This window comes from Gracilinanus agilis, chromosome 2, assembly GCF_016433145.1.
Source record: "Gracilinanus agilis isolate LMUSP501 chromosome 2, AgileGrace, whole genome shotgun sequence".
Taxonomy (NCBI): Eukaryota; Metazoa; Chordata; class Mammalia; order Didelphimorphia; family Didelphidae; genus Gracilinanus; species Gracilinanus agilis.
Genome location: NC_058131.1, coordinates 409,701,180 through 409,723,249, shown reverse-complemented (window position 1 = coordinate 409,723,249; position 22,070 = coordinate 409,701,180). Strand labels below are relative to the sequence as shown.

The 22,070-nt window shown below is 34.1% G+C and overlaps 1 protein-coding gene across 1 annotated transcript in view; it reads right to left on the bottom strand.

Annotated features, from left to right (window-relative positions):
* VRK1 (VRK serine/threonine kinase 1) overlaps positions 1-22,070 on the bottom strand; it is a 125,208-nt gene that overhangs the window by 23,638 nt on the left and 79,500 nt on the right. Inside the window, exons 4-8 of the mRNA XM_044664588.1 lie at positions 13,903-13,972; positions 13,363-13,450; positions 8,564-8,672; positions 8,375-8,467; positions 1,108-1,240 (exon numbers count right to left, since the gene is read on the bottom strand). Of these exons, the coding sequence (XP_044520523.1) occupies positions 1,108-1,240; positions 8,375-8,467; positions 8,564-8,672; positions 13,363-13,450; positions 13,903-13,972 (493 nt within the window). The remainder of the gene's footprint in view (positions 1-1,107; positions 1,241-8,374; positions 8,468-8,563; positions 8,673-13,362; positions 13,451-13,902; positions 13,973-22,070) is intronic.

The following is a 22,070-nucleotide window of genomic DNA, read 5'->3' as shown; positions in this document are numbered from 1 at the left end:
CTTTTTTATTCTAAAAGTTCCATGAATTATTTAAAGCAAAAATAGAACATATAAAAATTGATTTCTCTTCAAGTAACAGAACTGAGCAGCCCAAATCTGCAACAATTAAAAAACCAACAGTGATACACAGCTCCACAAAGAAATAAAAAGAAAAACAATTTACTTATACCCTAATTTCATTGTTGCTTTTAGAAAACATAAATACAGCAAAAAAGGTCATTAGTCTTTTTAAGAAAGAGGTACAGTCTTCAAATTATATTCTTTTGAATTCAGAATAGAGCAGGCATTTATGCTTACCCAAAGATATTAACTGAAATGTCATATTAAAAGACCTTCGCCTTTTAAAAACAATTTCTAATTGGTAAATGCATAAGTAACTTTCAATCAAAATTATTTTTTAACATACAAGAACATTTGGTTAAACCTGAATGAATTCTTAAAGAAAACTCAAGAAGCTAAGAATGCATCTTCAAGAAAAATAAATAAAAGAAGCTAGCATTTGTATAATGCTTTAAGATTTATAAAGCACTTAACAAATACCATTTAATTTTATCATTAAAACAACTCTACTAAGGAGCAGCTAAGTGGCTCAGTAGATTGAGAGCCAAGCCCAGAGATGGAAAGTCCTGGGTTCAAATTTGGCCTCAGACACTTCCTAACTGTGTGAATTCTGGGCAAGTCACTTAACACCCATTGTCTAGTCTTTAGCACTCTTGTTGATTCTAAGATGGAAGATAAGAGTTTAAAAAAAAACAACTCTATTAGTGCTACTATTATCCCCATTTTACAGATAAGGAAATACTAAATGATTTGCCCAGTCATAAGGCTAGTAGGTCTAGCCTGAATTGAATGAAGCTAGTCTTGAATTCAAGTTTTTATGATTCCTGGTCCAGCCCAGTGGCCTATCTAGCTGCCATAAAATCCTTCTCTATTTAAAAGGGACAAAACAACCTTCCCTTCCCACCCTCCCACTCCCCCCACCCCCACCAAAAATGAAAGTGATCTTATGTCAACTAAGTCAACTTTTATAAGTTCTAAACCAAAGAATCAGGGCTCAAAATACATTAGTAGTTTTAAAAATACCAACCTTAATTGTTATTTACTTACCCACACCCTTATGTGCATCAATACTTGTAAATTCAATGGTTCCATCATGACACCTTTTAGGATCTTCTCTGTATTCTTTATGAATTCCTTCTGGACAATATCGGTAAGCAAGGCCATAATCTACTAAATATACCTATAAATTTCCAAATATCACACTAAGATTAAATTCAATCTGCCATATATATTATAGTTCAAACTAAAGAAACAAAATTAAATGGAATATCATTATGAGGGTGAATTCATCTAATAGGATATCTACGAAATAGACCTCTCAAAGATATCTAAAGTCAAAACATAAACAATATTTGCTTGTTAAAAAATAATTTATTAAACAATTACTACATGAAGAACACCTACCAGGGACTAAGGATGATATAAAGTTTAGACAATATCCCATTTCCTACTCAATCAGTCTACTAGCATCTACTATACAGTAGGCACAATGCTAAGTGCTACGGATACAAAGACAGGCCAAAAATAGCCCCTGTTCTGAAGAATTCATAGTCTAAAGAAGGAGATAACAGGTACAATTATGTACAAAGAAGAAATATAAAGAATAAACTATGTCTTGGATAGTACTAAGATAAAGGAGGTCTGGGAAAGGCTTCTTGTAGGGCTTTAGTTGAGGCTTTAAGTCAGGGAGGTGTGCAATCAGAGATCAAAAGGTAAAGAATTTTAGGTGTGGAGAAGAGACATCAATGAAAATGCTCAGTCAGGAGATGAAGCTGTATTTGAGAGGAACACTAAGGAGGCCTGTGTCACTGAAATCACAGAGTACATGGGAATGAGAGAGGCCTAAGGTGCCAGAAGACTAGAAAGGTAGGAAGAAGTCAAATTATAGAGTATTAAAAGTCAAACAAAGTATTTGATGTTTTATTCAGAAGGTAATTGAAGCCAGTGGAATTTACTAAGTAGAAGGGGTTCACATGGTCAAAACAACACATCAGGAAGATCTTTTTGACAGCTGAGGGGAAGATGGATTTAAATGGGAAGAGACCTGAGGCAACAAAACCAACAAAAGACAAGATATGAGGGGATGAAGACCTTCAACAGAGTAATAGCAGTGTCAGAAGAGAGAAGAAAAGGAAAATTACAAGAACATGAATAGGACTTAAAAACAATAAAATAAGACTAGACAGGGGAACAGTGAGGAAGAGTGAAGAGTTGAGGACGACAACCTAGGTTACAAACCTAGATGACTAGAAGGTTGAAGGTCCCCTTCAGAATAATAGGAAAGTTAGGAAGATGGGAGGCTTTGTGGCTGAAATATATTCAAGTTTAGTTTTAGATATTTTGAGTTTAAGGTATCTGTGGAACAAGTAGTTTGAGATGTTCAACAGACAGTAGAAGATTCAAGACTAGAGAAAACAGAAAGGTTAGGGCTAGATTAGGAGATTTGAGAATCATAAACATACAGATGAAAATTAAATGAAAATTAAATCCATGGGAGCTGATAGGCAAGGAGATGGGGGTAGGAGGGTAAGAAACAATGCAAGACTTGGAAAATCTGCTGTGGTAAAGAAGATAGTAAATCAAATAATGAGAGGTAAAAAGATTGCCATGCCACAGGGAGAGCCCAGTTGAAAATAACATAACATGAAGTTGTACTGTCCTCGGGCATCATGGTTTGGGGTTTTTTCCACAACTTCATAGAGTAGCACTTGAATATGAACAAAGGCAGTACACAAAAGTGAGAGTTGAGATTTAGCAGAGAAAGATTTTAGATAGGAAAAAGGAGCAAGAGGCAGATGGGAAAGGGAAAAGTAAAGCCAGTTCAAGAGTGACAACACAGGGAAAAAACTGAGGGACAGAGGAATGGATTTTCCTTTTCTAAAACATTGCTTTTTATTATTAGGACAAAGAGCAAAAATGAGCATTCCTTATTCCAAGAATGCTAGAGGAAGACTACCATATGACACTAGGAATATCCACTACACACTGCCTGCGAATTGTTATATTACAAATTTGTTGTCTTCTGAACCTCCTCCTGGTCTTGTTTTTATTTTAATGTTTCATTAATATTCTTTTCTTTTATTATTACTATCACTACTTCTTACTCTTTCTCTAACTTCCATATCCCCTCAAAAAAGTAATGACCCTTATAATAAATATACTCTGTGCCTCTAGTTAATCACATCCCTGCTTGAGACAGGAAGTATGATTATCATCTGTCATCTGCAGTAGGAGTTAATCAGATTCTTAATTCTTTCAAAGTTGTTTTCCCTTATAATGTTGTGGCCTTTGTATCAATTATGATTCAGGTTCTGCTCACTTCACTCAGCACCCATTTAAAAATTAAATGGAATAACATTATAACCCAAGGGTGAATTCATCTAATAGGATATCTATGAAGTAGACCTCTCAAAGATATTTAAAGCCAAAACATAAACAATATTTGCTTGTTCAAAAATAATTCATTAAACAATTACTACATGAAGAACATCTGCCAGGGACTAAGGAAGATATAAAGTTTAGACAAGACCCAATTTCCTACTCATAAGTATCTGAATCTATACTTTCTAACATTTTTATAGCACAATAATATTCTATCATATCCATATATACATTATAGTCATAATCTGTTGAAAATTTCTGTGTATAGGAGCCATTTCTTTCATTTCTTTGGACTACAAACTAAGAAGTGAGTTCACCCAGTTGGTTGGTTCCAAGCTACTCTGCAGAACATTCAGCTATATAACTCCACCAAAAGTACATCTGTGCATCTATCTTCCCAAAGCCCCCTCCTACCAATGATGACTTTTCTTTTTTTGTCATCTTTTGGCAATCTAATGGATATGAGATGGAATTTCAGAGTGGTTTTAATTTGCATTCTTTTAAGTATTGAAGCATTTTTTTCAAATTATTATTATTTTTCAGAAATGTCTGTTTAAATCCTTTGATCACTTATCTATTGGGGATAAATTCTAGTCCTTTTATGTTTGTAGCAATTCCCTATATGTGTTTTAGATATCATATCTTTATCAGATTAATTTTTGCAAATTTTTTGTAAGATAATTTTTTCCCTTCTAATTCTAAATGCTGAGTTTATTTCTGCAAAAGCATTTCAATTTTTTTGGTAACTAAATTTGGCCCATTTTATGTCTTATGATCCTCTCCATCCTGTGTTGAATAAAAACTCCAGTCCCATCTACAGCGAATAAAGGTATTTCTTTCCATGCTTTAATTTGTTTGCAATACAATTCTTCACATCTAAGTCATAAAGCCTTATTGGTGTTTATTAATTCAAGTCAATAAATAGTGAGTAAGCACCAACTATACACCAGAAATTATGCTAAATGCTAGGGATAAAAATGAGGCAAGATAGTCTTTGCCCTCATGGGTGCTACAATCTATTGAGAGAGATAACATGGAACACATATACAAAAGTAAGCTATATACAAGATAAATAGGAAATAAAAGAAGAGAAAGCACTAGAATTAATAGGGATTAAGGAAGGCTTCCTATAGGAGAGATCTCTAGTTGTGACTTCAAAGGAAGCCAGGGAACCCAGCAGTTGGAGCAGAGGAGGGAGAGTGTTCTAGGCATGGAGGACAGTCAGAAAAAATGCCTGTATTCAAGATATGGAGTATCTTGGCTGATAGAACAGCCAAGATACCAGTGTCATTGTATGGTATAAGCATAAGTGGGATAAACTGTAACAAAGAAAATATAAAGGGCTTTAAAAGTTAAAAAGAACATTTTGTATTTGTTCCTGGAGGCAATAGAAGTCACTAAAGTTTACTGAGTAGGAGGGAATAACATGATCAGACCTATGTTTTAGGAATGTCACTCCAGTTCTAAATGGAAAATGGATTGGAGTGGGAAAAGACTATTGGCAGCAGACTCATCAAAAGTCTACTGCAATAATCCAGATTGAAGTGCACTAGAGTGGTGGCATATCAAAGGAGAGAATCAGAATGATTTCCAATTTTCCTAAAAATTGAAGGAATAAGCACAGGCAAAATTATTGCATTTTACAGTTTATATGTTGATTTAAAGAAACCTAGAGAATCAACTAAATTAAAATAGCAGAATTATTTACATACATTCTATTGCTCTTCAGTTGATCAATCATGTCCAAAAAAAATATTTTTCCAATAGTTAGTGTGCACGAGAACCCTATACTACTACTTTTAATTGTTTTGGTATATTAAGTGTGGTTACATCGATCAACTTTTCTATATTTAATCTAGTACCATGTAGTTTTTATTAGTGCACTTTGTAGTACAGAACAAGGTTGTACAAATAGTGGTCACTTAATAAGCACCAGTTGGTAGATATCATTTGTTACTCCTTGCTCCCAGTCTTACCCTCCACCACACCACCATATCCCTGCCCCATCCCACGTCCACCCCCCGGTCAAAAAAATATTTTAACTCTAGTTCTACTAGTGAAACATTATTATAGCATAATATCCAGTTTCTCAGGCTGATTTATAAGATAAATGCAGTATCTGTTCACTTCATAAAGTGGTAAGCAGAGTAACAGATTTGGAAGCACAGGGTCTGAGTTTGAATGGCAGTTCTGTCACTTTTTAACTACATCTCTTTCTGTGCCTCAGTTTCCTTATCTATAAAATGTGAGACTTAGACTAGACAATTTTTAAAGTGCTCTTCAGCTCTAAGTCCTAGAAATGATTAATATATTATATAGATTACAAAATTTAACTAGTTTACAGATAATGTTCCCAATATAAAAGTACTAAAATATACTTCAAGAAATGGCTTTTTTAAGTAAAAAGAGGAAGAGGAGAAGGGAGAAAGAGAAGATAGGAAAAAAGTTGTGAGCTCATGATCTTCATGTAGACCATTTAAATTTGATCTGTTTCAAGACCACAGATTACACCCCTAAACCAGCCAGCCATTTCAAAAATGAATGTAACTGAGCAAAGAAGAGAACTGAGTAGGATTGGAAAAAAAAAGAACAACTTTATTAAGAATACTAAAAAAAAAAATAAACAAAGTAGATGACTTCCTCAAACTAGTTTCATAAAAATATTTTCATATAATCATACTATATTATATTTAACTATGAATTGAAACTAGATACATTTTACATTCTGTATTATATATCTTGTATAATTTAAAATGACAGTGTTCATTCTATCATACTATCTTAATGAACATAATCCATCATCATCTATATTCTTACCTATTTTGTCTCTGAACTAGAAATTTTATATGTCAAGCAAAATGGCTTGAAAGACCTAAGAGAACAGCTAAATGGCTCAGTGGATAGAGAATTGGGCCTAGAGATTAGAAGGCCTGGGTTCAAATCTGCCCTCAGATACTTTCTAGCTGTGTGACCCTGAGCAAGTCACTTAATCCCAATACCTCACTCTTACTGCTCTCCTGCCTTGGAACTTAGTATTGATTTCAAGATAGAAGGTAAGGATTTTTTTAAAAACCTGCCATCAATTCTATGACAACTAAAATTATTTCCAACAAGTAAAGAATAATATGTAAGAAATGATATAATGGTTTCCTTTCTTATGTTTAACCAGTGCCTAATTTAGACAGCTATAATCAAACCTGAACATCCCAAGTCAACATTCAACTGATTCAAAGTGCCCCTCTCCCCTCTCAAAGATAATAGTAACTTCAATCAAAATCATTCGTAGTATATTTATTGGGATCTAGGCTGAACAGTTTTTTCATCCTAAAATAAGCTTCAATTCCCAAAAACTGTGTATCATCTTTAAGTTAATTTGAAAAACCTACACCTAAGTTTTTCCCCTGGACAAAAGAAAGACAGCTAAAGCTGACTAAGGCCACTGGGGGTCTTGAGTATATATTAAGGCTAAAAGCCAATAATAATCATAGAAAGTTTATCCAGGTGCAATAACTCTGGCCAGTTAGCACAAGATAAACCTCACTTCTAGAATGCTCTTCCTTCTACAATTCTGCCTCTTGGAATATCTGGTGGCCTACAGGAATCAGCTCAAGTACCACATTCTTTCTGCAGCCTTCTGAGATTCCCCCATCTGCTAGTGCCTTCCTATCCAAGCATAACTTGCACCTATTTTGTACATATTTTGTATTTACCAATATGTATACATGTGTCTCTCCCATCAAAATGAAAGGTCCATAAGAACAGAGACTGTTTAGCTTTTGTCTTGATATTCGCCAGATCTTAGAACAGAAGCATATTGACGGTCTATGAATAAATAATAGATGCTTTATAATTGACTATGATAGACCATGCATCATCTGGAAATAAAGGAAGGGGTATAAGGCAACATTCATACTCCAGAACTTGACACAATACTGGCTGTACTTCACCTCTTCAAAAATTCATATCCTTCAGTAATTTTCCTAAATTTCCCTAGAATATGCTTAAATGGTGGGTTGGGTTTTGTTTTCAGCTTTTAATGATACAGGGTAATGTGTATTGCATAATTATTCATTTAGATAGCATTAGCTACTAAATGTCAGTGAATGGATAGGAGATACCTTTCTGACCCTTAAAATTAGCTTCATTAACAAATAATGAAATAAAATAAGGAACATAATAAAGACAATCAAAATACACATGTCATCCTCTTAGATTAACTGAGAAACTAGAACAATTATTTAAAGATTAGGATACATTTCTATAGCTAAAAATCTTGTCTCTCTCTATTAAAAATCAGTCCCATGCTACTTTTATCGAGTATACAGAAAGTGAGAAATTTATCTAGACCTCACTAACTCTGCCAACTATATTAAAAGTACAGTAATATTGTTTTTTCTTCTTTCCTAATAAAGTAAAATTTGTGGAGGGAAAGGAAGAGACCATGGAAATACACATTTGAATTCTAGACACTAAAGAGTATAAAAAACTAGACAGCTGAGATATTTCTGTAAAACCACTGATTTGAATAATCAACATGTTAAAGACCAAATTTTCTAAGTAAGAGAAGACTTACATTTGATGGATTTCTTGAACAAAAGAAATGAAAAAGTGACAAAGCAGACAGGCAAACATAATTCATTGGTGCACTATATAATTTTAAACTTCCACCCCCAAATAGCTATTTGAAATTCATTTTGTATTCGCAAGCACTCTTCCTGAGCATTCTTTAGGGCAAAATAGCCAACTTGATAAAAGTGTCAGCAAATTGCATCAAAAATACAGAATGCTAACTAGATAAAAGTGTCAAGTAGAAATATTATTATTACAATATCCACTTCTAAAAAGTTAAACTTCTCCTCAGGTTCAAAAGTTCAAAGTAACTCAATTTATTGAATAGGTCTTAAATAGAAAAAAATTAAAATCATAAAACTACCTGGTCAGGATCCTCATAGCTCAGAAGAAGATTTGAGGCCTTGATATCTCCATGTACATATTCATGCTCATGGATATATTCCAAAATATCCAGCTAAGAAAACAACAGAAATTAATGTAATACTAATTCCAACCAGCAGAGGACACGTGTGTAACTTAAAGTAGCTTATACAATATTACAAACACTTACTATTCTTAAACTTAGCTGCAAGACAGTTTTCCGTGAAAACTTTTTAGCATTAGCTTCATGCAACTTTTGGAGATCGCTCCCAAAACGATCCATTACCATAAACCTGTAACTAAAAGCAAAGCATAAAGTCAATGCAAGAAATGCAACTTAGTGACCCACTTTGCAATTAAAAGATTGGGTTACCTCTTCCTAGGAAAAAGTTATCAAGACACAAATGCTTAAAAAAAAAACAAAACAATTTTTCTACTGGAAGTTAATGATGACCTTCATTTAAAATTTTTGCCTTAAGCTGGCCTGTCAAAGGGTTAATAGGATATTGCCTATTTGACAAAATCTTATATATTCACTAATATTTTTTTTCCATGTTTAGAGTCACTACCATTCTTAATGATTGCTTTCATGTAATGGTTCTTTTGAAAAAGATATGTTTTTACCCTGGGGTTGCTATATATATATTTTTTCATTAAAACACATTATATCCTAAGATGTCAAATCATTAATATTCAGACTAAATATAGCCTGAACAATAGCTAAAATTAGCCAACTTCAAGTCACTTAACCCCCATTGCCTAGCCTTTACCACTCTTTTGCCTTGGAGCAAATACACATTATTGACTCCAAGATGAAAGATAAGTTTTTAAAAAAATAAAAATAAAATAAAATAAGCCAACTTGATTGTGCTAGCAAATTGCATCAAAAATATAGAATATTAACTAAATGAAAGTTTTCACTATATGTTAAGCAGCAAATGTACTAAAAATTTAACTGTGTTGTAAACACATTTTTTAAATTTTTACTTTGACTACGATTTTCACCATCTCTTATTTTTCTCAATACTTAACATGTAGGACATAGTAGAAAGACCACTAGATTCAGAGTCAAAGGACCTGGCTTCGAATAATATCTCTGCTAGTTATTATGTGTATGGCCTTAGCTAAATAGTTTCATCTTTCTGGCATTCTACTTCTTTATCTGTAAAATATAGGAGTTATAATAGGATATCTCTTAAGGACCCCTTCTAGTTCCAAATCTTCTTATCCTAACAGCATCCTTAGAGTAGAAAACATATACACCTTAACTTATACTCATGCAACTAATCAAATCTATATTCATGAATCAAAACAAGATGAAACATAACTCATTGTGTTCAAAGTGGGTAGGACTTAAATATAACAGACTTCTTCAACAATACACACAAAAAAATCACTTAAATATCAAAGATGAGGCATAAAATAATTGTTTTAAAAATACTGGTTAACCCTGCAGAACAGGGAACTAAATGCAAAATAATATCAATGTAAAAAATTTTTAAAGACTATATATATTTTCAATAATACAGAATAAAAAATTTCTTTCAATTAATACTTATAGAATAAGAAAGTTCTAGGACTAGAAAAGTCCTTAAATATTAGCTTTTTTGTTTCACTTTATAGATCTGAGAGATGAAATAAATGTTCACGTTCATAGTTAAAAGTGGAATGTAGTTATCTTCACTCTCATTTCAGTGTTGTTTCCAATATGGCAGGGGTCGGCAACGTATGTCTCTTTCTGCAGGAGCCATAAAGTCAATTTTTTTCAGGCACTGTTACAGGAGTGCACACTGTGAGCACTGTACGGCTCTCACAAAATTACATTTTAAAAAATGTGGCGTTTATGGCTCTCACAGCCAAAAAGTTTGCCGACCCCTGCACTATGTATGGTGTTATCTAAAATACTTCTCTACATCTCAAGTTTTCCTTCTGATGAGATATATTCATTAAGCTATATCACAAGCAGGGAAGCAAAATAGAAAAAGAAGACTAGTAAAACAAAAAGATAAATACTGAATTTAATATTGAAGACTGGTAGCTGAGTAAGTGATCAGACCTCAAGAGTATTTTAAATAAAGTCAACCTGGAAAAAAATCTACTGATATTCTTTAGTGCCCAATCTTATTCCATAACAATGTGGTTAATATATTGACAATATGCTTATTAAATTTTCAGATGACATGAGAGGAAATATTCAATCTTATAACAAAATAAGGATTTCAAAAATTCTCAAAATGGTAAAATGAGCTGAATCCAACAAGATTTAACAGAAACAAATATAAAATCCTTTACTGAAGGTCAAAAAAATCAACTACACAAGTTAAGAATGAGTCTCACTTAACAACTATTCAGCTGAAAAAGAGGAAGAGGTTTAAGCTTAGCATGAGCCAACAGTATGACATGACTGACAAAAGCTAATGCAATCTTAAGCTACATTAATTTCAGTCTTCTTCTCAAAACTCATTCTTCTTGACTTCTCTGCAGATTTGATATTGCTGACTACCTTCCTTTCTCAGGAGGTAGACACGCACAAGTCATTCCAATATACGAAAAACAGAAAAAGAAGTCTGCATTTGAAACTGTGAATCTGTACTACATACAGCTTCTTAATACCTACAATGTAATATTAACACTGCTTGGCTTCTCTGTGTGCCCTTCTGAATACCCTTCTGCTTTCCTCTATTTTTCGTGTTTCACTGATGCTCTTTTTTTCCCCTCCATTACTATCCTTATCCATCCATTTCCATTCCACTCTCCACAACACTTCTGCCATCAAAAAACAAAGTAAAATCCCTACCTTATAACAACTAAGTAAAGTCACACGAAACAAAATCACACCTTGGTCTTCTCTAAAAATGTATTGCTCCTGCTGCATTTCTAATTCATCAATTCTCTGCTAAGAATAGGGAAGGTCTGCTTCATCAACAATTTGTGGAGTCATGACTGGACAATGAAAATTCTTGTCTTTTGAAGTAGTTTTCTTTATATTATTGTAGTCATTATATATTTTCCATGAACTTGCTCATTTTACTCTGCATCAGATTAAACAAATCTTGCCACGTTGTTCTGAATCTGTGCCTTTCAGCATTCTTACAATGCAATAATATTCTGTTGCATTCATAAGTCTTAGAGTGATTTCTTTGCCATTTATCCAATTTATGAGCACATTATTTTTTTGTTGTATCATAAAAGGCTCCTACAAATTTTTTTTTGTACACATAGGTCCTATTCTTCTATCTTAATCACTTCAGAGTATACACCAACTTATGATATACATAGTCTAAATACTTGTATTTAGTATAGTCCTATACTACATTCTGGAAAGATGAATAATTCTGAGTCCACTAATGTGCCAGCTCTCCCACAACTCTACTAGCAATTGTAATTTGTCACCTTTGCCAGTCTAAAAGGTTTGAGGTGGACCATTATAATTTGTAGTGCTCTTATTTTTAGTGTTTTTGTGGCATTTTTCTACAGTTGTTGACTGTGCATTTCTTCTTTTGAAAAAGGGCTATTCATAGCTTTTGACCATTTATCTACTGAGGAATAGCTCTTATTCTTACACATTAGTATCAATATTCTATGTATCTTGTCATAAATTCTGTGTTGTAGTGTACATTCAGTTAGTAATATTAATCAACAAGCATTTATTAAGCATTTACTGTGTGCTGAGCACTGTGCTAGGCACAACAGTTAAACAAGTACAAAGCAAAAAATGATCCATACTTTTAAAAACTTATATTCAAATATTGGAAACAATAAATACACATAAAAATTTATACAAGATAAATATAAAGTTAATACACACAAAAAGCAACAAAGATACAACATAGAGAAGGTATCAGTAACTGGATTTAGATCAGGAAAAGTATTCATCATTAAGAGGCTGATACTTGATTCTTATTTTAAGAAAGTGTGGAACTCTATGAGGTTGAGATAAGGATGGAGCACATTTCAGGCATGGGGACAGTCAGTGCACAGACACAGAGATAAGGTACGGAAGTGTCATGTGTAAGGAAGAAAGAGAAGGCTAGTTGGGCTAGATCAGAGAGTGTCAGAGGGGGAGTAATGTCCAATGAGGTTGGAAATATAGGTTAGCTCAGATTATAAAGAACTTTAAATGATAAAGAAGCATTATCTTATTCTAAAGGCAACAAGAAGCCACTGGCATTAACTAAGGAGAGAAATTTCATAGACCTGCACTTAAAGAAAATTACTATGGTATCAGTGTGGAGGACAGACTAGACTGTCAAGAACAGAGGCAAGAAGACCAGTTAGAAACTTCTAATGATCTATTTGAGAGGTGATCAAAATTTAAAATAAAGTGATAGCTGTGTGATTGGAGAGAAGGGGTAAAATGTCAAAAATACTGTGGAGACAGAAAGGGTAAGATTTGGCAACTGACTGGAAATGGAGGAAAAGGAGGTGTAAAGAGTCAAGACTAATAATGGTGAAGGTATAAAACTCAGAGATTGTTGTGTTTTAACTCTTACAGCTATAAAATAAACCTATAAATTATTAGTATTCAAAAGATAAGTCTCTATTTCTGACCCATGAAACAAATAATTATTATGCTAACAGAATATCCAGGCAGCTAGGAGGCAAGGTTCCTAGCCTGGGATCAGGAAGACAAGTTCCTGAATTTAAATCTGGCCTCAGATATTTCCTAGTTGTGTGACCCTGAAAAATCACTTAACCCTATTTCCCTCAGTTTCCTCATCTGGAAAAAGCTAGAGATAGAAATGGCAAATCACTCCAGTATCTTTGCCAAAAAAAACCCAAATAGGGTCAGGTCACAAGGGTAAGACACAAAAGAAATGATTGAACAACAAAATAAAACATCACAATCTTCCTTGAGTAAAAGTTAAATAGGTAAACAGACAAGCTTAATGATTATCATACCAAGTATGCTTTATTGTGATAGGAAAATTTTACTGTTTTAAAATCATTAAAAAGTTACATCAAACCTATATAAATCTATATCTTTACCTGTTTCCATTTTTATCATGTAGTCCAGAACCCCAATACTTAGGAATACCCAGGTACTTCAGTTGATGGGAATGAATCCATTTTTTAACTACAAGTTAAAAAACAAAAGTTTGATTTAATGTTTATTATATATAAATGTAAATAGCCTTTTATAGAAAAATTTACAAATTTGCTTTACACAGAAGGAAACATCAAATTATTTGTTAATAACTAAGAATACAGAGATTGAGCGTTAATTTACTATACTGAAGCAGAAGTTTTGGGAAATGTATGTATATCCCCAGTAAGAGATAAGTTTGGCTAGATCACAAAAATGGAGGGTTTGGGGGTGTTGAGGGAGGCGAATAAAATGAGAGTAGGAAAAATATGCTGGGGCCATATTGTATAAATTAAGAGCTAAATAGAGGAATTTTTATTTGATCCGAAAGGCAATAAGAAAAAAATGTAAAAATAAGTGAAAGTTTTATAATAAACAAGATATAGTCTAGGTTCAGGTAATATAAAGAAAAATAACATTAAAATATGTAATAAATATCTTACTTAGCTCTGGTTTAGCAGCTCTCTGGTAGAACTTTAATTCAGTAAAAAGAGGTCCATTGTCACTTGGTTCCTTAAAATACAAATTACTTTAAATTAGTTCTACCATGTCAGACTGAAATTTTCTCTATTAAAATATAACAAATTATTCTAACTTTAATTTATTGTTACATTTATGAAATATTTATTGATAATCAAACTTATCTCCATACTCAAGATTAAGTTCAATGTAATAAATTCTAAAATGAATTCAGAATATCCTAAGTCTTACTTTTTTCCCCTAATGCCTAATTTTACATGGAATAAAATGGGTAAAATCAGATAAGTGGGCTCAAATTTTGTAACAAAAGTTTGTGGCATTTTAAATTTTTTTTAATATTTATTTTTTTTAGCACCCTTATTTCCAAATTTATCTCCTGACCCAACTACAGATATTCTTTTAACTAGAAATAAAGAAAAATAAAAAACAGTTAAGAAAAACTAACCAACACATCATATTGTCCAGTCTGATGGTATATGAAATATTCCATATCATCTACCACTTTTGTAAGAAGATTATTATATTCTGAACAATAAAATTACACCTTATTCAATTACAGTTTCGTTGTCATTATGTAGTTTTCCTACCTTTGTTTACTTCATTCTACATCAGTTCATACAAGTCTGCCAGTGCTTCTCCAAAAGTCTTCATATTCCTCAACTTTGATAATGTAGCAACATTCCAACAGAAAATGTATTCTAATCAATGAGCTTTTGTATTATATTTTTAAAGTGACACTGACATTCACTAATTTTATTCTTAAAAGAAGTCAATGACTTCTCTTACTGAGATAGCTAAAGCAGCAAGATACCATAAAGGAGAGATACAAGGGGGAATGCTTTTCTGTATTTTTCATTTTTCTTACAGTATATTTCCATTATATTCATGTGTGTGTGTGTGTGTGTGTATATATACATATATATATATGACCATCAATTGGGGAATGACATATATATATATATGTCATTCCCCAATTGATGGTCATTTATTCTGTTTCCAGTTCTTTGTTACAACAAAAAGTGATGCAAAAAATGTCAACTGTGGGGCTGGCCCAATATTTCAGCAAAATTCCACTCAATAATTCATCACAAAATAACAGAATTTAAGAATTGAATGGGAACTTAGGGACATTCAGTCAAATCTCTACCTGACCAAGAATGCTCCTTAAATTGGATACTGGGCAAGTGATCAGCTAGCCATTCCCTGAAGATGTAAAATGGACCCCAGAATCTCCAAAACCTCTCTGTTGCTCATCTGCACAGCTCTAGCAGTTAGATTTTCTTTAAATGAAGACTAGCTTTTCTCTTTATAAACTCTACCTATTGCTCAGGTTTACATTCCACTAAAACTCCTAAGTCTCTTTCCGACAAACTACTTTCTAAGCACATCTTTATTTGGAAAGTTGTGGGCTTGTATGGATCAAGAAAGTTTGCCTTCTCTTTGCAAGGAAGCAACGCAGCCCTTATCCTACTGAGTGGCGGACATGCAATGAGCAGCAAGCTAGATGACTAGCCATGTGATTATATGCCTTTTCTCTCTCCAATCTGCTTTCACTGTTTTAATAATTATAAATTGATACACAACCTCCAGAGAATTTTAAACAGAACACACATAACCCCAATTACCTATACCCTTACTGCTATTCTGCCTTAGAACAGATACTTAGTATCGATTCTAAGACAGAAGGTAAAGGTTAGCAAAAGGGGGAGGGGGGAAGCATCTTTGTAGCACTGGTATACTACTATGAGTGTGGAACACTGCATATAACTCAGGACATGGTTGATGTATTAGTTTTGCTGAGCTGTTTTTTAGTCTTTTACTTTTGTATTCTGTGCTTTAAAGGTTTTTCTGTGTAGAAAAAGAGGAGGTAAGTGAAGGTCAAGTCAAAACAAAAGGTATATTGTTGGGTTTTTAAAATTACATTCTAGAATTTTACAAGGAACTGAATTTAAGTTCTGTGACCTATAGTTTGCAGATTGCAATATCTTTTCTTTTTTTGAAAACTGAGAACACATTTATTCTTCCTCCATTTCCTATTCTCCATTACATTTAAAAGATCACTGGCAGTGGCTCAGCAATCACATCTGGCAATTCATTCAGTACCCTTGAATGTAGTTACATTGGAACTAGTAACTAGAAACCATCAAGGACAGAAAGATGCCCTTTTGTTATCTCCTTACTTCTCTTGGGTATCAACAATTACCCCTCTCTTCCTGTCCAAAACTGATCCTCCTCAACAGAAGCAACAGACAAAAAATAATAGCTGATCTTGTCAAATATAATAGCCTATGACATATTTGTCTTTTAATAAAAATTAGAGAATATATCTTTTCTTTCTGTTAATAACTAATAAATTTTCAACAAATGTGTTTTTGTCATTTTTTGTTTGAGTATTTGTTCAGAAGTATCTACAAATAAAATATACCAATAATTGGAAAATTTGAAGATACCTTCTCATTCTTATCCTTTCTCGTTATCCTAATCTAACCTGGACAGAGGTCCTAAAATACTTTTATTTCTCTCATTTATCAATAAAATAAAAGGGGTGGGAGGATACTTTGTTTTCCTTAACTTTCCTTAATAATTTCAGCTCTCAGAATTTTAGTACACCTGAAATCTTTAAATAATTGGGCCGTGTTTTTTGATTTATTTTGTTACTTGACCAGGAATATTCTACATTTTTAAAAATGTTAAGTCATCCCTTATTGAACATAGCCAATGCCAAAAGAAAAGTTAACATAACTATATATACAGAACAGAAAAAAACTGCAAATGAATTTAATAACTCTTATTGAATTAACTAAAAAAAACTCAGTTCTTGGTTAAGACTTGATATTCTACAAAAATTCCTGTAAAATAAAAAAAATTTTAAAAAAACTGGAAAGAAGTTTAGCAGAAAAATGGGTTTAGACCAGTAATGGGCAAACTACAGCCCGCAGGCCAGATGCGGCCCCCTGAAATGTTCAATCTGCACCATTATTCCTAATCTGACAAATATAATGAGTAGGATACAATACAATGAAACATCGAAAGAGTTGCCTTAGAAACAGACTGATAGATGAGCATTTCCTTTCCTTTGGCCCCCTCTCTAAAAAGTTTGCCCATCACTGGTTTAGACCACTACATCCTTCCACATACCAAAATAAATTCCAAGAATTAGATATAAAAGGTCCCATCATAAACAAATTGGAGGAGAGCAAGGAAGAAATGTCCTTTCGGAACTATGGATAGACGTCTAGGGGTGGAAACAAGATAGCAAAGAAAGCAATGACGCCAGCTCTCTCAACATTCTCCTCCAAATAATGTTTCAAATGAAATTCTGGCATGGCAGAGTCAACATAAGGTCAACGTGAGCTATTCTTCAAGCCCAAGAAAATTTAGAAAATCAAAAGGATAGATTTGTGACACTAGGGGTGGTCCAGAGCTCACACAGTGGTAACATCAGCCTTGGAGGTGGATATAACAGTGGGAGAAATCACTTCAGCTCTCAAAACAGCAAAGGCATGGAGATTAGGTTAGAAAGAGCCAATAGTAGACTCCTGTGCTAGCACTAGAGGTACAAGACAAGCAACTCCATGGTCTATACTCATTTCAAGGCCCCAGTGCAAGAGTAAAAAGTAACACTTTCAGTCACAAGAAAGCAGGGACCCTGAGGATCAGTATCTCTATAGGCTGCAAAGGATCAGGGGCCCTTCCTGGGTAAGAACCAGGAGAACAGGGACCACACCTCTCCCTGGATAACATACTTCTGAAAGCACCAAAAACAGAGAGACCATATTTCAGTAAACAAAAACTAGGCTAGTTTGGATAGTATGTTGAAGAGTGATATGAAATAAATCTAGAAAGCTAGGCTGACGCCAAATTGTAAAGAACTTTAAATAAAAAGCTAAGTAGTTCATGTTTTATCTAGAGCCAACTGAGAGCCACTGATGATTCCTGAGAAGAAGAAATGGGAGGGCCCCTTAGGATGCAACATGCCTGATTTAGACTAGAAGACATAAAAAATAAAGGAAAAAGTAACTCAACAATTAATTTAAGAACAAGAGCTTTTTAAAAATATAGGAAGTAAATGATAATATTCATGCATATGTAAGGGTGGAGAGAGGGGGTACAGAACAAAGGTCAAGTTGATATGCAGAGTTAGAAGGTTCTCCTTAGGCCCAAAGAAAGGAAAAGGTATGAGTTTTTCCAAGCACTGTACTAAACAATGGGGAAAACAAAGAAAGGCAATTTTAAAAATAATAAAACAACCTGAACTCTCGGGAAGCTCACAATACCATGAGAGAGAAACATGTTAACAACTACATACAAATAAGATATAGACAGAATAAACTGGAGACAAATTGGGCATTAAGATTAAGGGAATCCCTACACTTCTTGCAGAGAAGTCTGAGACCTGAAATATCTGAGACTTGAAATAAGCCAAGAGGAAGAGAGAAAGGAGAGAGATCCACATACAGTCAAGAGATGTAATATCTGGTATAAGAAACAGAAAAAGAGGTTAGTATCACTGGATCCTAGCATATAGAGAGGAATAAAGTATAAAAAGGTTAGAAAACTAGAAAGAAGTTAGGTTATGAAGGGCTTTTTAAATCATTTATTTGATTCTTCTGGTAACAAGGTGTGAAAATGAGATTAAATCTATCCTGCCCATTCTTTAAATCTAATCAACAAAGGTGAAAACATCTCCACTTAACTCAAAAGTAGGGTGGTCTGTGACCCATGTGTGCTAAAGTGAGTGACAAATCAAAATTTACTGACTGCCTCCTGGGCAGTCCTAAGAAAAGCCTCTGTTGTGATTGGATACACAAACTAAGAGAAAGACACAGGAAGTGATGCAAAAGAAGCTCCTTTAAAAGAGAGCTCAGTGAGCTCAGCAGGCTCTTCTGGATCATAACCAGGACTTGGAGGAGCTCTGGAGCTGGCGAGACTGTTCTTAAATATTTCCTTTGGAATTCCATGTGGTGATTGTAAAGACTGAATCTTCCTGAACTTCTCTTAAGGAACTTCCTTTTCAAAAGAGACTCGGTGATGGAAGCTTTTGCTTCATAGCCTCTACTTCCCTGGGGCCTTCGGGGTCGGCCTTGGCTCAAGGCTTGGCCTTTTTCCAATTGAGAACTCCTTAGATCTGCTTGGGTTAAACCAGGGACCTAAGCAAATTATTTAGTTTATCAGGTTAGTTATCTTACCTTATCCTCTCTCTAATTTTCTTACTTTCTCTTTTTGTAAATAAGCTTCCATAAAAGCCATTTTGACTAGAGGTTATTCTTTAATTGGGAATTGATAATTATTCAATTCCCTGGTGACCAAACCTTTTAATATTCACAAATCAAAAACCTCTTTTTACCCCTTACAAAGGTATCACTGGAGCAAAAACAGTATTTAGTAAGAGAGGCAGAAGAAAAACAAGTACTTGAAAAGAATTCCAAAAAAGAAGTTTTTGAAAAGAATTCTGGCTCACTTCTTTACTCTAAACTATTCCATATTGTTTTCCAATTGTTGCAATGGCTACTTGGTTTCCCAGTATTTGGTACTCCTACTTTAGTGCCTGGTATTAATTCACTGTTCTCTTGTTTGACTCAAGTATTCACTTGATCTCCACCTAAAGCTACAAAATCCATTCCTTTTTCAGGTAGGGGCTCATAAGAATCTTTTACTTATATTTTCTAGATTTTAAAACTGGAAAGAACCATGGAAACTATGTCTATGAAGACTTCATCAAATTCGGAAAAGTAGCAAGTGCAAGCAAGATTTTTTTTAAAAAAAACCCTTACCTTCCATCTTAGAATTGGTTCTAAGGCAGAAAGAAGAAAGGTAAGGGCTAGGTGGGAGTTAAGTTACTTACCTAAGGTCACACAGCTAGGAAGTGTCTGAGGCCATATTTGAACCTAGAACCTCCCATCTCTAGGCCTGACTCCCAATCCCTTGAGCCACCTAGCTGCCCTCATAAGCAAGATTTGAATACAGTTCCTATGATGGTAGCATCTGAATTTTAGCCAATAAAGAATGAAGCCATTTCTCTGAGAATATTATTTATTAATGGGGGCATGCAAGCCCATTAACAAAGGAATGGATCTTTTCATAGTCTAGCCTCCTCCCAGCAAAAATGTACTCTCTTATGAGTTCTGCCTCTTGCTGCTTATAAAGGGAGTCCAAACAGTCTGACCTTTGGACCTCCCCTAAGAATCCCCTTGCTGAATATTACAAAAGGAGATAAGACTTAGAAATCTCAACTCCTCCTTCATTATTTCATCAGAAGGGAGGCAAGTCTTTGTCCACACAAGGAAGTCTGGGCAAGTACTTTTCAAATAGGTCAAAGTTCGCCATAGCTAGAATCCTTTTAAGATCTTAACAAAGGACAAAAGGTTCAAACCCCAGTTTGATAGCTTATTAGTTTTCCTCATAACTTTCCATCTGTATTCTCTTTACAATACCATGCTCTTCTCTCATATGTGGAAATAGCACTGCTAATGAATCTATCTATTCTGTGAATGCACCTCAAAACAACTTGGGATGAGCCTGAAACCAAGGCGTATTCAAAACAACCCAACCTATACCTGCCTTTGATCTGCTTCTGTCTTAGTCTTGGTGAACCTGACCCAGCTAAACAGAGGTGGAAAGAAGCACTGATCACCAAGAAATGTGGACTTTATGAGTAAAAAAACTGGGATTCATGATAATTATACTTCTTATAGATGAGGGAGAAAAAACCCAACCTATGGAGATAAGTGACTTTTTTGAATGTACAAGGGATTTGTCTTGACAAGTAAAGTAAATAGAAAAAAAAATGTTTTAACTCAATGAAAATTGGTTGCTTAATATGGATGATGGGGTATCTAGAGCAATGATTTCATTGGAGAGATCCCCCATCCACACAGTAGGTGCTATCCTGCATTATATCCACACATATAGGTCCAATAGAGATGGTCTTCCAAGATGTTCTCAGGAGTCTTGATGTACAGGGAATAACCCAAAATCAGGAGAGGGAGAGAGGATGGTCTCTGTGTCTACCACTGAGCCAAAACCTCTTCTGAAACTTACTCCTTCACCAGGATACTTGATTGGAGATAGTAATATAATCCACACCAAGGGAACACAGCTTCAAGGATTTTCAGCGAGTCTCCAACTCCCTGCCAATCAGGCTGCTCTCTGCTAAGCTAAAAATCCTCTATTCCTATAACACCCATGAGGGGAGAAACTGATACACCAATGGGTATTGGCCCTTTCTTTGTAAGTTAATGGTTTAAGAGAGCTGATTAGAATACAGAAAGATTAAATGACTTGCAAGTCACTGAGTCACATATTAAGTAGGTGTCACTGGTAGAATCTATACTCAGACATTTCTGATGCTGAAATCAGCTCTTTACTCATCCAACTATGCTGCCTTTCTAATGTAAATAATCCAAGCCCAAAAATTCAACAATACCGTTTTTTCCTCCCAGTTAATGGCCTAATTTTTGGCCAGAATCAAATTTTGAAAATTGATTTAACTCTAATGTACTTGACCCAAGTGGTCATATTATCAATAAGTTCACAGCAAAAGTAGAGATGGAACTTGATGGACTCACTGTATCATGGTGCCTCAGGTATAAACTAATATATATCTGTAATTGGTGGTTGCATGGAAAAAAACTTTTCAGACTCATGTTTGATTTTCTTCATGAGTGGTGATATGAATTTCTAAATCATACTCTATAATTTTTAGTAAGGAAAATACACTTTATACAACTTTATTTCTAAATGGCAGCCAATTGCATTCAGATGGTACCATTGAAATATATCACATTTTAATGATTTTTCCCCCTGTTGTCATCTTCATTTTGACACCTAGAATTCTTAAAGATACTTTTGGTGATATTCTGGGTTAAAATGTCAGTCCTAATTTCTTCTTTAAACCATGGATATTGTAGACTGGGCAAAGCAATTCAAATTTGAAATATGTTAATAAAATAGTCTTCAGTTAAAGTATTGTTCTTCTACAGAAATAGATAGGTTTTCCTACAATGAATGCCAAGGAAGTGTCTCCTTTATTTTGTTATAATGGAATTCTCCATTGTGGGGGTTGGGAGAGAGACCACAAAATGAGCTCCATGATCCTTCCTTGTAGGGGGATTTTCATTATAATAGTTTG